The 14,135-nt window shown below is 35.8% G+C and overlaps 1 protein-coding gene across 3 annotated transcripts in view; it reads right to left on the reverse strand.

The window, feature by feature from the left end:
- The window catches only part of plcd1a (phospholipase C, delta 1a), a 31,177-nt gene that overhangs the window by 11,257 nt on the left and 5,785 nt on the right, over nt 1–14,135 (reverse strand). For 2 of the 3 annotated variants that reach the window (XM_051881797.1, XM_051881795.1), the window contains exons 2-3: nt 7,106–7,264; nt 115–343 (exon numbers count right to left, since the gene is read on the reverse strand). In XM_051881797.1, coding sequence (XP_051737757.1) covers nt 115–343; nt 7,106–7,264 — 388 coding nt within the window. Of the gene's footprint in view, nt 1–114; nt 344–7,105; nt 7,265–13,928; nt 13,959–14,135 lie in introns of all 3 variants that reach the window. The other variant, XM_051881796.1, reaches the window with a different exon arrangement.

Consider the following 14,135-nt stretch of genomic DNA (forward strand, 5'->3'; position numbering starts at 1 on the left):
AACTTTCCGAATTAAAAAGTTTTACATAAATATTTGTTGCACATAGTACTTTTAAATTGATGTTTTCCTTCAATTACCCCCCCATACTGACAAAGAATAAATGCTCAAGGATACTGTTCGCTGTTCTGTTGGCGGTTCAGGTTGTACATGCTGTTGATGACTTTCTCCAGACCGCTGACCCAACGCTTGGCCTCCTCTTTGGATGAGGCAATCAAGTTCAGGTTGTTCCGTCGACCCTTGAAGATGATGGAGAAGCAGCGGTCCTCAATTGAGGGGTCAGTGTACTTCTGCAGCGCTTCAGTCTGACGGCCATGCCGCACATATTCAATGTCCTCGAGGCTGACTGTAAAAGAAGCAAGAGATTTTTAATTATTACTCATTTCTGAGTCTGAACTGACCGCTTTTCTAAATAACATTTTTAACCTTTCGTGAATAAAACTGATATTCACGAGAAATCTATGTTAGTTTAATCTGTTGGCAGTTTGACGAGAGACATCTGAATAGCGATTTACAACAAAACTACAGCCTGAAGCCAAAGAGACACATTATTTCTGGGCTTCTGAGACTCATGTGATAGGCAGGACTGTACATGAGTATATCTGACACCTAAAACCTCCAAACAACTAAAAGACACAGCACAGTGGGCAAGATTTTTTCTCTTAACAGTTATAAAAATGAATTTGAAATGAGCAAACAGGATGCAGAATTCCAAAATTCCAATTTTAATGAAATAATAAAAAAAGAAATTAAATGGAATGGGATTAAATTAAATTTATATAACTGCTTTAAGTGTAATTTTTAATCATTTGATTTTTCTGTTTAAATTACCCATACAGACAACTCTTAAACTCAGATTTTTTTCCCCAGCCCTGCCTCATCATTATAGTCATCATTAACTTGAGAGGTACATTAAAAATCTTGATTTCTCAATCAATAAATCTTGGCAAAGCACTGCTATATGAAATCAACTCATTGCGGGCATCACGTCAGACACTGATAAGAAGGTGATAAGCGCAGTGGTGTCATTCTCATTGAGGTTTACTGAATGTGCTTGGCAAACACAGCTGTGCATTACAAATCAGTCTCCTCTTGTGGCCTCTGCCCTTTAATCCCAGTGTTATACAAATACAAGGACAAGCTTTATTCCTCTCAAATCTCTCAAAGGCAGGGGGAACCCAAACATGGGCTGCTATCTGTCTCTGCTGTTATCACAGTGTCCATGTGTGAACAGAAATGAGTCAAGTTTTTAATTAGAGCTTTAATTGACTTTTCTGTGTGCAAATACATTGATAAACTGCTCTACCTGGAAAAGAGACACAAGTGAGATTTATTGAAATCTCTCTAGCAATCAATTCATGAAATTAAACAATTACACATAATAGATGGGTTACTGTGACGAATCAGATCAGGGTTTGTTTGTTTGTATTCAGTCTACTGGAACAAAGCAAATACAACACAAGCCACTATCCATGAATACTGCACACTTGGTGACGCATGACAAAAACAGTTAAGGCACAGGACCCTTTTTTGTGAGGTCTACACTGTAAAAAGTAATACTCTCTATCTACTCAATAAAATTGTAGCAACAGATTACAAGCAATATTATTAATTATGAATTGAGTTAGAATTGATCAAATTAATTCCTTAAAAGTCAATCATTTAAATGTGTAAAATTAGCAAACACCATTACAAAAACCACAAACTGACATAAAAAGCAGAGACAAACTGGCCAACTAAATGAAACACTGATCACCATCATGGTGACCAAACATTTTCAATAAAATCAACATCTACATCTAAACCTCTGTTATTTCTTGTGTTTCTCTTTCCTTTAGTGATTCTGCTTGTTATCATCAGGTGTCTTCAATGTTGGCAATAAAAAATAAAGAGTTCTTAATTCATCTTTGACGTCTGTCTGTTATTCAGATATTATAGTTTAAATTTAACTTAAATTTTACTCATTTTAAATGGTTGACATTTAAGTAATTAATTTGATTAATTCTAACTTAATTCTATTTGTTGAATTTAATTAATAATATTTATTTAAGAGGTTTTGACCCTCTCGTCTGTACTGTTAAAGTCGTCATGAAATGGAAGATGCTATAGTCTGCTCTTCCCTATTGTGATGTATATACAAGTGAAGCGGCTTCTAGGGCAAGAATAAAAATGTTCGGTGGGACTTGATTTTGTCCATCGGGAATTGATTGGATGGTTGTGGATTGCTATTGCTGTTAGAGAGGGGAAGTTATGAATTCTGTTTTTTTATAAATGAATTTAAAAAATGTTAATGGACAAATCATTTATAATAAATACTGCAATATTCCATAAAAAACAAAACAAGAATGGTCCATTTTGATTTCAAGGTGATTTTAAAATCATAATCTTGATGTTAAATTGATATTAAATTAATTGCAGTAAAAATTTATTTTAATTATTAAATAATTTACTAAAATTAATTATAATTTTTTACAATTTATTTAAAGACCGCTGTGGTGAAAATCAAGGTTGTTTTTAATGTTGTTTATATGTCTATGTGGTGTTTTTAATATGCTTTAAGACAAACCATGTGCAAATTCATTTGTCAGCACCATTGCTGAGTATTTTCTATTTAAAACTGCAGCGAAAAAAAGACAGTCTCAAACCCACGGTTTGAAATCGCTGGTGTCTGTGATGTCACAAACTACCTTGTAACCAATCACATCAACGTGTGCTGGTGGGCTTTAGCATATCATTAACAGCGAACTAGCAGGGGAGTCTCAAGAGAAGCCAGGTTATCCCGGTATATTTTTCTGTTGATAGGAAAAATCAGGCAGATTTAGCAATATAGCGGGTGTATGATGTAAATTATGATGTTATGATAAACTATATGCTTTTCTCTGCTGACGTTCTGAGTTGTTAAAGCATTTGTAAGGATACTGATTGTTAGAAGGCAGCTGTCTGACTCTGACATGGAGAACGGGAACATGGTTTGTGTAACATTAGCAACACATTATTAGCTGTTTGATAACATAGTCAAGCAAAACGCTTATCATATTAATTACCGTGATGTGTCTGATGTTGTAAAGAACGATACCATTGTGCAGCGTTTACCTCAGTAAGTTGACCGAGTGGATCTCTGAGCTGGGGTAGTTACATTCAAGCTATTTTAAAGCATAAAGAAATTTTTTTCACAGGAAAATTTTTTTAAATATGTCATTTTGGTGATCAAAGATGAGTTTTAAAGGTTAAAATTATTGACTACAGGGGGACTTTAATTAATAGGCAGTCCTGTTACCCATTCTTGTGTAGTTATTTTTTATTTAATTTTATAGAATTTGTCTATTTAATTAAGATGTTAGTTTCTAGAAAATTACAAAATCACAAGGTTCAAAACTGTTTAGTTCGTACCTACAATATGTCGCTGAACCTCATGTATAACATTTTCCAAAGGTTAAGCACTTTCTTGTAATGTCCATTTGATGAAAAAACAGAAAGAATATTTTATGCAAAAGCTTAACAGAGTAATTTGTTTAGTATTTGTGGAAAGTTCTGAAAAAGCACGGCTGGAGATAATTTGCTGTTTTTATACGTGGTGCACGCACAAAAATACAAATATGGAGTCTGTAGGAGAACAATTTGGATAACGCCCAATCTCAAGTAAACTGCTGAAAGAAAGCAGTGTCAAAGGCAAGTTGAGCATCCTTCATATTCCACTCAAACAAGCTGACAGAAAGGAAACATTGTGCTTGGCCAAATTCTGACCTCTGACTGATTTCATCAGATTATTATTGTTACATTTAACTTATTATATGCTGTACAGTGACTGAAACAAGCACATTTTGGTGAATAATTGCACCAACACTTTTTTTTTAAGGTAAGTGGATCATTTTCTTCATGTTACAATCTTTTCTCTTATCACAATTTAATGGTGATGATGCAGAAATGACACACTTCACCTTTAAAAACAATTGTTCATTTCTTCTGCATTAATGTCTCATCATTGGTTTATAGTTTCTAATAACCACAATAGTCCACAATATCTGGTTGTTCAACCACATCCTGTGAGGTACTCTCTTTCTTGATTCCTTACACACAAGAGCCATTCTCAGAGTTACCCGATTTTAGAAATAATTAATGTTAGGGAAGGCTAGGTATAAGTTGAATACTTAGTGTAAAATAACAATAGTAATTGTGATGCCTTAGCAAGCCCCACTAAACACATACACTACCAGACAAAAGTTTGAAATAATTAAGATTTTTTTTTTTTAAATGTAAAAAAAAAAAAAAAAAAAAAGATCATGTGACACTGAAGACTAGAGTAATGGCAGCTGAAAATTCAGTTTTGTCATCAAAGGAATAAATTACATTTTAAAATACATTAAAAACAGTTATTTAAAATGGTTCTAATATTTCAATATTCAGTTTTACTGTATTTGTGATCAAATAAATGCAGCCTTGTTGAGCATAAGAGACTTCTTTCAAAAACATTTTAAAAAGCTGTATAGTATATCGGAGCACTTTCTAGTCTGATTTTGCCTCATGTGACCTCTGTTGTATGTTACAGTGGTGGGATGTTGGCCATCTCATTGTGTTCTGCTGAAGGCGGGAATAATAAACACATGACAAACACCCTAAAAAGGTGCAAAATCTGCTCATTGTTGTACAGATAATAGCGGCAAACTACGAGGCATCACACAGGACTGCAGCTACTATTTATCATGGAGTACAAGACTGAGGTTGGTTTAAAACTGTCTCTGTCCAACAGGGTTAAAGAGAAGAACATAGTATTTGATAAAAAACAATCTGCTACGTTTCCTCAGTTTCGTTCCCACCCCTGCAAGTCCATTCAACTTGAGATAAACTTGGCACCATTACTAAAAGATAATAAAAACCTTACTTCCCGTGCTTGAAAACATGATCCCCTCAACTTCTCGTATTTAAACCATTAAATACAAGTATGTAATATTTTACAGAGTAAACTATTAGTTTCAATTGCAAGTCTCTGAAGGATCCTCTACGTTTCAATACTTATATTAAGCCAATTGGAATCTTTCTAGTGTTTATTAGATTTTCCAAGCATTCTGTCATCATTTATGTCATTGTTTTGAGAACATAAAAAGAGGCTGAACACCCCTGCTGCATGTGTAGTCCATTTAATCATCATTCCTGGCCAATGGGAGTAAACGCCTGTCAAAACACCCAACTAATGGGTGAAAATATCATGTGAGCAGGACCAGGGATTCCCCTGCTGATATCTGGTGTTTTCACTAGAATCCTTTGATTTAGTTTGGTCCTGGTTTCCTCAATCACACACACACAAGCCAAAGAGGAGGCAGCCATGGTCTGGCAGACAGCAGATAAAGAGGCCTGATCTGAGGCCTTTGGCCAGGAGGAACCAGGCCGGAAGCTTTGAGGAGCAAAGGGCTGTGGACAACATGTGGGAAAAAGATTTAAGATCACAACAAAATTTTGTTCCCCTCCTCTCTGGTCATTTTGTCTGAGATGTTTCCTTTCCTTGCAACTCCAAGCCTTTTCTGGATTTACAGCTTTTCAAAATATTTGTGGGGGAGGTGAAGGACAGGTCTAACTATTTGTTTACAGCCCTGGGCAATATAAAGATGAGTTTACAGGAGAGCCATTTGATGTCAGGCTTGCTGATGTCAGCATGAGGTTATTTATTGTCAGGAAATTAAATGAAAATAAAGGTTATCTGATTACAGCGTATCAAGCAACAGTTTTTTTTATATACAATGTATTTGGATTGATATACACATACTCTACTGGTCAAAAATGTTGAATAATTAAATAATTCTGAAAGAAGTTTCTTATGCTCACCAAGGCTGAATTACTTGATAAAAAATACAGTAGAAACAATTTATAATTTTTTTGTGACAATTTAAATTGACTGTTTTGTATTTGAATATATTTTAAAATGTAATTTATTTCTTTGATGCAAAGTTAAATTTTCAGCATCATTACTCCAGTCTTCAGTGTCACATGATCCTTCAGAAATCATTCTAATATACTGATTTGGTGCTCAAGAAACACTTATTATTATCAATGTTGAAAACAGCTGTGCTGCTTAATATTTTTGTGGAAACCATTTTTTTTTTTTTCAACCAGGGTCTAAATGAAGTTGCGGGTAAAAATGTCCTCCTCAGAAAGTACCTGCTCACGAGGTAGTACTTTCAAAGTTCAGGAACTTTCGGGGGTGGGACTTGGGTGCTGAACATGCTGATTGGTTGAGTTCACCCAGCATTTTATTTCAACCACCATTTTTAAAAGTCTGTTGCGTTGCGTGCAGTAAGAGATGTTTGCTATTCAACAATGGAGCTTAAAAAATACCACCAATGGACCGACGACGAGGCTTTATTAAGCAGAGGATGAAATCCAGCCGGAACTGGAAAGTCGCATGCAGTCCTACATTACCAGACTAATTTGCCGAATCTTCACGGTACTTTAGACCACGATGGAAATGCAGACAGCAACAGGTTTGTGTCTAGAAGGGATACAGCAACGTCCGGAAATGAGGCAAAACTTCACAATAAAATAACAGTAAATTAATTTGCTACTCATCAGATTGTGTTTTATTAACGACTACACCTACCCCAACCCTAAACCTACACTTACAAAAATGCAAATACAGTAATTAAATTGCCCAATATTAATTTTGCGCATACCCAGTGTCCGTAGCTTTATCCCTTCTAGTCTTTACCCAGCAACAGGTCTGGGGGAAAAAAGTTCCTGTGAAAAAAGTTCCAGGTAATTTCAGTGGAAACGTGGATTAAAATAGTCTTTACTTCACATTATTTAGTTATTCATGAGCAAGGTTTGACAAACATTCACACATTTTAATCTTGTTGTTAGGAATAATATATCTATCCAGGCTTTCTCTTTATTAACTGGGCTTTATTAACATTCATGTGTTGTATTTTTTTTGTTTTTTTGTTTTTTTTTTCAAAAAAGAGTTGTTTTGGTAGCTTGGCTATGTTTTTCATAGTATACCAAGCTCTACTATGTAAAAAAAAAAAAAAATCTGATTCTTCATGATATGAAGAAAACCGGTTTTCCCCCATCTCTCTCAAACAGACACTGAATTGAATAAAGGAGCAGCAGTTATACTTACAGCTGGTGTCGCTCTTGAATTTCTTGCTGGTCTCTTGCCACACAGTCTTACAATCTTCGTTCAGCCGAAAGTAGCGGGTCTTCCTCCATGAGCGGGACTTCACCTTTAGTAGGTCTCCACCTTTCAGCAAAAACTGCAGATCCGGGTCTCCCTCCAGACCTAAAGGTCAAGCAAGTTTCAAGTTCACGCATCAGTGCAAATGGATTTCACAAAGGTCATAAAATGTTCAAAGGCCACTGTCAAAGTATATCAACTTATGTGTCTTTGGAAGTCCAAATAAAGAAACCATGTCACAAGTATCTAAGCTCATTGGTGAGTCAGGTCAAAGCTATTTAAAAAGATTAGCCTATATTAATGGTTGCAATAATGCTAATGCCTGGACACACCTCTCTCATGACAAAAGAAAAATTATCTTGCACAATTTACAAGGTTTTGCTAAAGGTCAAAACCTGCTGGGTGAGCTATATGTATGGTAAAGGTTATCAAGACTATTTTCTACGACACTCTTTCAAAATAGGATTATATATCTGTATATAAGTTCTAAATCAGTTTTTACTTCATTGAAAGTAATGTATGTTATTGTTTACCCATTCCAGTAACTGCAGGTTTGATAGTAAATTCCTTTAAGATACATAGCATTGATGCCTTTCAGTAACTATCTAGCTTTTTGGTTTGAACAATATAAACAATATAGTTTCAACATAAGGTATATCATTGTGCTTTTTTTATAATCAGTATATTCTCTTTATTAAAGTATCTTATATAATACTAATAGTCTGAAAGATAAAACTGACATGACCACATGCATCCACCCACACAGCACTTTTTCCATACTGCAATGATATTGTGGTTATCTTTATGTTGTCTGAAAAAATGTGTATGTGTGGGGGTGGTGTGTGTAGTTAATTCATGTCAATGTTGCAATAGAGATTGTCTTTCCATAAAATGTTTTCACTTCCTTTTTACAGGAGTGGTTGAATTTGGAACAATAATATATAGCAGATAATGCCAGCAACATCTTACTGAGACACAAAGCTGCTGTCCTGCAGCTAACATCTAATTGGCCCCAACGTTGAATTATGAATATTTCCAGCAAGGGTGTGGGCAAAACCACAACATTGCTGACATTTTTTCACGAGTTCTTGCCACAGAGGCTGTTTATGAGGCTCTGGCTGCATTCAAGCAGAAGGCGGAGAATTGATGAAAAATCTGAGCTGATTTCAGCATACTTTGAAATGGGGCTGAAAGCATTCTCTGTACTGGGATGGTTGCCTATGTTTACTCAGAAAACTCTGTGTGTATGGTTTTATTTTGATGACTGATACTAGTGTTATTGCAGTCTTGAAAAGAGTGAGCTATTTAACTTTTAGGAAAATGTATCAGGCTTTTCATCTCTACATTCAAATCACACTTCAGAAGTATTTAGCATGCAAATATAGACATCGCTGAGTTCAAAAACTGTTCTGACTTCTCATTACCATGATCTTCAAAAACATAATAGAAACAGGGCCAGGGATGATTTTGCAAAGTCAGTGGATTTCAGCTGAGCCACTGCTGGAATTAAAGCCAGAAAGATCTGTAATACCTGGAGAAAGCTATACGTTAGCATTCCCATTCATTTCAATGGGAGTTTAAACAGGGAAAGATGTACGTTTTTAAGGGACCTCAAAACAAAAAAACAGTCATGTGAAAAAGAAAGGACACCCTATTGAATTCTATGTCTATCGGGACATAATAAAAAATCATCTGGTCCTTGGCAGGTCTTAAAATTAGGTAAATACAACCTCAGATGAACAACAACACTGGTCTGGAGTCTTCAGGTGTGTGTTAACACAATGCCAAGTAGGAAAGACATCAGCAATAATCTTAGAGAAGCCGGCAATCTGAGAAAGCTCATACAGCCATTTCCAAACAATTTGAAGTCCATCATTCTGCAGTAAGGAAGATTATTCACAAATGGAAAACATTCATGACAGTTGCCAATCTTCCCAGGAGAAGACGTCCCAGCAAATTCACCCCAAGGTCAGACCGTGCAATGCTCAGAGAAACTGCAAAAAACCCAATAACTACACCTAAGACTCTACAGGCCTCCGTTAACATGTTAAATGTTAAAGTTCATGGCAGTACAATTAGAAAAAGACTGGACAAGTATGGCATGTTTGGATGGGTTGCCAGGAGAAAGCTTCTCTCTAAAAAGAACATGGCAGCACGGCTTAGGTAGGCAAAGTTGCATCTGAACAAACCACAAGACTTCTGGAACAATGTCCTTTGGACAGACAAGACCAAAGTGGAGATGTTTGGCCATAATGCCAAATGGATTCACAAACACCTCATACCAATGGTCAAGCACGCTGATGGAGGGGTGATGATATTTGGCTTGTTTTGCAGCCACAGGACCTAATCACCTTGCAGTCATTGAGTCGACCATGAACTCCTCTGTATACTAAAGTGTTGTAGAGTCAAATGCGAGGCGATCTGTCTGACAGCTAAAGCTTGACCGATATTGGGTCATACAACAGGTCAATGATCCCAAGAACACCAGCAAATCTACAACAGAATGGCTGAAAAAGTAAAGAAACAAGATGTTGCAATAGCCCTGCCAAAGTCCTAACCTCAACCCGATTTAACTGCTGTGGCAGGACCTTAAGAGAGCTGTGAATAAACAAATTAGAGGTCGACCGATATATTGGTCGGCCGATATATCGGGCCGATATTTGTCTTTTTTTAATATATCGGCATCGGCCGATATCCGTGTTTAGTAGCGCCGATTTAAAGCCAGGCACGTCCGCGGGCAGCCCTGTGTTATTGGTGCGGTGGAATGTGCTGCTGCCATCGCATGTGAATTGAAACTTTTGGAAGATTCAACAAAGTCCTGGGAGATAAAGGTAGCCTAAGGCTTAAATTCTTATATTTCAAAGTCCTATGGCCATATATTTACTATATATTACTAGTAAACTATGAAGTGTTGCTTCACTTAGTGAAAGAAACAACGGATAGCATAGAACCGTCGGGAACTGGCATAATGCTACAGCTGGTTGAAGGTTCGCTTACTTGTAGTTAACTTTAAGGACTGTAGTCCAAAACTACCAGCAGCTTGCTTGCTAACATATTAGCCCCAATGTTATAAGTTCTGTTTTATTTTTCCTGTATCGGAGTCGGAGAATTTCACTCTGTGCTTGGGGCAGCTCTGACAAATACTGCAGCATGATTGAGAGCTACGTTACTCCGACAAATATTGGCAATATTAAAAGGATTTGGCATTTCCAATTAATGTAAGCCTGTTACATTCTTCTAGTCTATTATTATTACTATTAGGTAAGCTACTTTTATTATTAAATTAATATTATAATAAATTTGCCCCGCAATAATTTCACAGCGCATCACCGCATAACTGACGTGCTGTGAGGATAATAAAAGATTAGGCTATCAGCTCCTCTTTGAAAATGTTTTAAATGTTTTTTAGGTCTATTATACAATGAATTAGACCTATAATTAAAATTATTAACAGTCTATAATATTTCCTAACACTGCAGTCATAAATGAAAATTAAGAGCAGCTTTAGGCTACTTCACCAACTTTATAAAAAGCAAGAAGGCGGAGAATTGATGAAAAATCTGAGCTGATTTCAGCATACTTTGAAATGGGGCTGAAAGCATTCTCTGTACTGGGATGGTTGCCTATGTTTACTCAGAAAACTCTGTGTGTATGGTTTTATTTTGATGACTGATACTAGTGTTATTGCAGTCTTGAAAAGAGTGAGCTATTTAACTTTTAGGAAAATGTATCAGGCTTTTCATCTCTACATTCAAATCACACTTCAGAAGTATTTAGCATGCAAATATAGACATCGCTGAGTTCAAAAACTGTTCTGACTTCTCATTACCATGATCTTCAAAAACATAATAGAAACAGGGCCAGGGATGATTTTGCAAAGTCAGTGGATTTCAGCTGAGCCACTGCTGGAATTAAAGCCAGAAAGATCTGTAATACCTGGAGAAAGCTATACGTTAGCATTCCCATTCATTTCAATGGGAGTTTAAACAGGGAAAGATGTACGTTTTTAAGGGACCTCAAAACAAAAAAAACAGTCATGTGAAAAAGAAAGGACACCCTATTGAATTCTATGTCTATCGGGACAATATTTCCTAACACTGCAGTCATAAATGAAAATTAAGAGCAGCTTTAGGCTACTTCACCAACTTTATAAAAAAAAAAAAAAAAAAAAAAAAAAAAAAGCTGTTTAACACGAAATACTATTCTTCTCATTTTTTTTTTCACTATATATACGGGCCACAAAGGAAATTATGGAATAAATTAAGACAGTTATATACCGTTATCAGCATATTATGTTGAAATTCGTCTCTGAGAGAAAATGCTCCGTTAATGCAGCGTCAGGCAGCTCCGTTTTACTTTCACTTTGAATACTGACCGAGGTTAAGCTTTTACCGGCATAACTTTTCCGCAAAGTTTGCACGTTGCTTCTTGTGTGATATCCATTGGCTCCCCTTCTTGGTTGAACCTTCCTTCGGGGGGCCTCGGACTTTCGGCTCGCGGGGAGGCCCCGCGGATTTGCGCTACGCCACTGCGCAGAAGTGTATGACATTTGTTTGGAAGCATGATTTGATGCAGATAATAGCCGGGTTTCCATCCAAGTTTGCATTAATGAAAATTCAGCTCAAGAATATGCGCATCTGCGTGTGTTTCCATCAACTGTGTAATGCGAATAAAAATGGACATCAGCCTAATAAAGTGATGTGTTCCGACCAATGACTATATATATATGTCGCACAGTTATTATCCTCATTAAACCTGTCTAACGATAACTGTCAAGAATGTCAGAAATCACTAAGAGTTTAGCACTGTCCTTGCATACAAGGCTGTGCAACATGACAAAGTTTTTAATTGATTTTTATTTATAAAGTTGTATTTATTTTATTTAAATGTATATTTAAGTTTACATTTATGTTCCAACAAACTTGAAAAATTCAGCTTGATAAATGCTCTAAAACTTTTATGTAAATCAAGTCAGTGTTCAATAAATGATGTTAAGTTTAGAAATGTTGTGCATCCACTTATTATTAGTGTGACATTTTAGCATGCAAATGAAGGGGAAAACTTCAAGATATCGGCCCTAAAAATCGGCAGCACATATCGGCCATCGGCTGACCCTGACCTCTAAACATCGGCATCGGCATCGGTTATAGAAAAACCCATATCGGTCGATCTCTAAAACAAATGCCCACAAACCTCAATGAACTGAAGCAACATTGTAAGAAATAGTAGGCCAAACTTCCTCCAGAACGATGCGAGAGACTGATAACTGTCAAAAGAAAATGATTCCTTCAACTTTTTGCTGCTAAAAGTGTCTCTACACGCAACTGAATCATAGGGTGTACTTAGTTTGACTCCCATGGCTTTTCCATTTTGGCTTTATTTTTGTTAAATAAATAATGACACTATGTAATATGTCATGTGGTGTTGTTCATCTGAGGTTGTATATACCTCATTTTAAGACCTGCTAATGACCAGATGAGTTTTATTATGTTCTGATACATAAAACCATAACATTCTAAAGGATGTCCTTTCTTTTTCACATGACTGCATATAACAATGATATATTTTCACAATATACATTGCTTTCAAAAATGTTTAGTCATAATACACAGTTCATTTTGAATGGCCATCAATGAAGAAAGATGCAGCACCAGATGGTGTAGTTACGGCATCTTTGACCCTTCGTTAAACACATAAACAGATTTTCATCCAACTGTATCAATTCAATATGGCTGCAAATTATATGTGAACCTAATGTATTTCTAAGAATTTCTGCAGAAGAGCAGTATTTTCTAAACCATTACAGCGAGAAGTTTGTGAGTCATATCAGACAGCTGACTAAAGAAGTTACGCAACTCAGCATGTGCGTAACTTGAATCAAAACCAGAATGATTTACTTAAAGGGATAGTTCACCCAAAAATGAAAATTCTGTTATCATTTACTCACCCTCAGGTTGTTTCAAACCTGTACAAATTTCTACTCTTCTGCTGAACACAAAGGAAGATATTTTGAAGAATGTGGGAAACTGAACAGTTTTGGGGCACCATTGACTTCCATAGTATTTTTTTTTTTCTACTATGGAAGTCAATGGTGCCCCAAAGCAGCCTAATTACAAACTTTCTTCAAAATATATATCTTTGTGTTCAACAGAACAAAGAAATTTATACAGGTTTGGAACAACTTGAGGGTGAGTAAATGATGACAGAATTTTCATTTTTGGGTGAACTATCCCTTTAAAGCAAAATATCCTAGCTCTTTCCTGTACATTAAAGTGGATGGTGACCACAGGTGTCAAGCAAGATTTTCAAGGCAAGATTTTCAATAAATAACTTCTTAGTTATTTACTTAGACTTGGAATATAGTGCACAAGTTACATAAACCATTTTTATGATGCATTTATGATGCATTTTGGAGGATGACAGCTCCACTTTGTGCCATTTTATGCCCACTCCTGCACATGCACTACACATATTTTTAATCTTACTGTCAATAGTCAGATTCAAATGTTTATATGGCAGTTATTAACATGTTAATACATAATTTAATGAGTTTTAATGTAATTAATTAAATTGAATAATTTAATGCAGAATTTGGTTACACTTTATTTTGATGGTCCCCTTTATATATTCTGTTGACTATAAATAACGTTGCCCCTACATGTCAACTAACTCTCATTAGAGTATTGGTCGAGTATTAGTAGAGTTTTAGGGGTAGGATTAGGGTTAATAGAATAAGGGGTTAGGGTTAGTAAAATAAGTTGACACGTACTTGCAAAGTTACTTGTAGTCAGTAGAATGTCTGTTGGGGGAGCATCAAAATAAAGTGTTAGCAGATATTAAGCAGACAGTCTACTAATACTCTAATGAGAGTTAGTTGACATGTAGGTGCAAAGTTAAACAGAATGTCTAAAAGAGACCATCAAAATAAAGTGTTACCCAGAATTTAATTATCAAGTTAATACATATTTAGACAAAA

The sequence above is a fragment of the Ctenopharyngodon idella genome, chromosome 23, assembly GCF_019924925.1.
Source record: "Ctenopharyngodon idella isolate HZGC_01 chromosome 23, HZGC01, whole genome shotgun sequence".
NCBI lineage: Eukaryota > Metazoa > Chordata > Actinopteri > Cypriniformes > Xenocyprididae > Ctenopharyngodon > Ctenopharyngodon idella.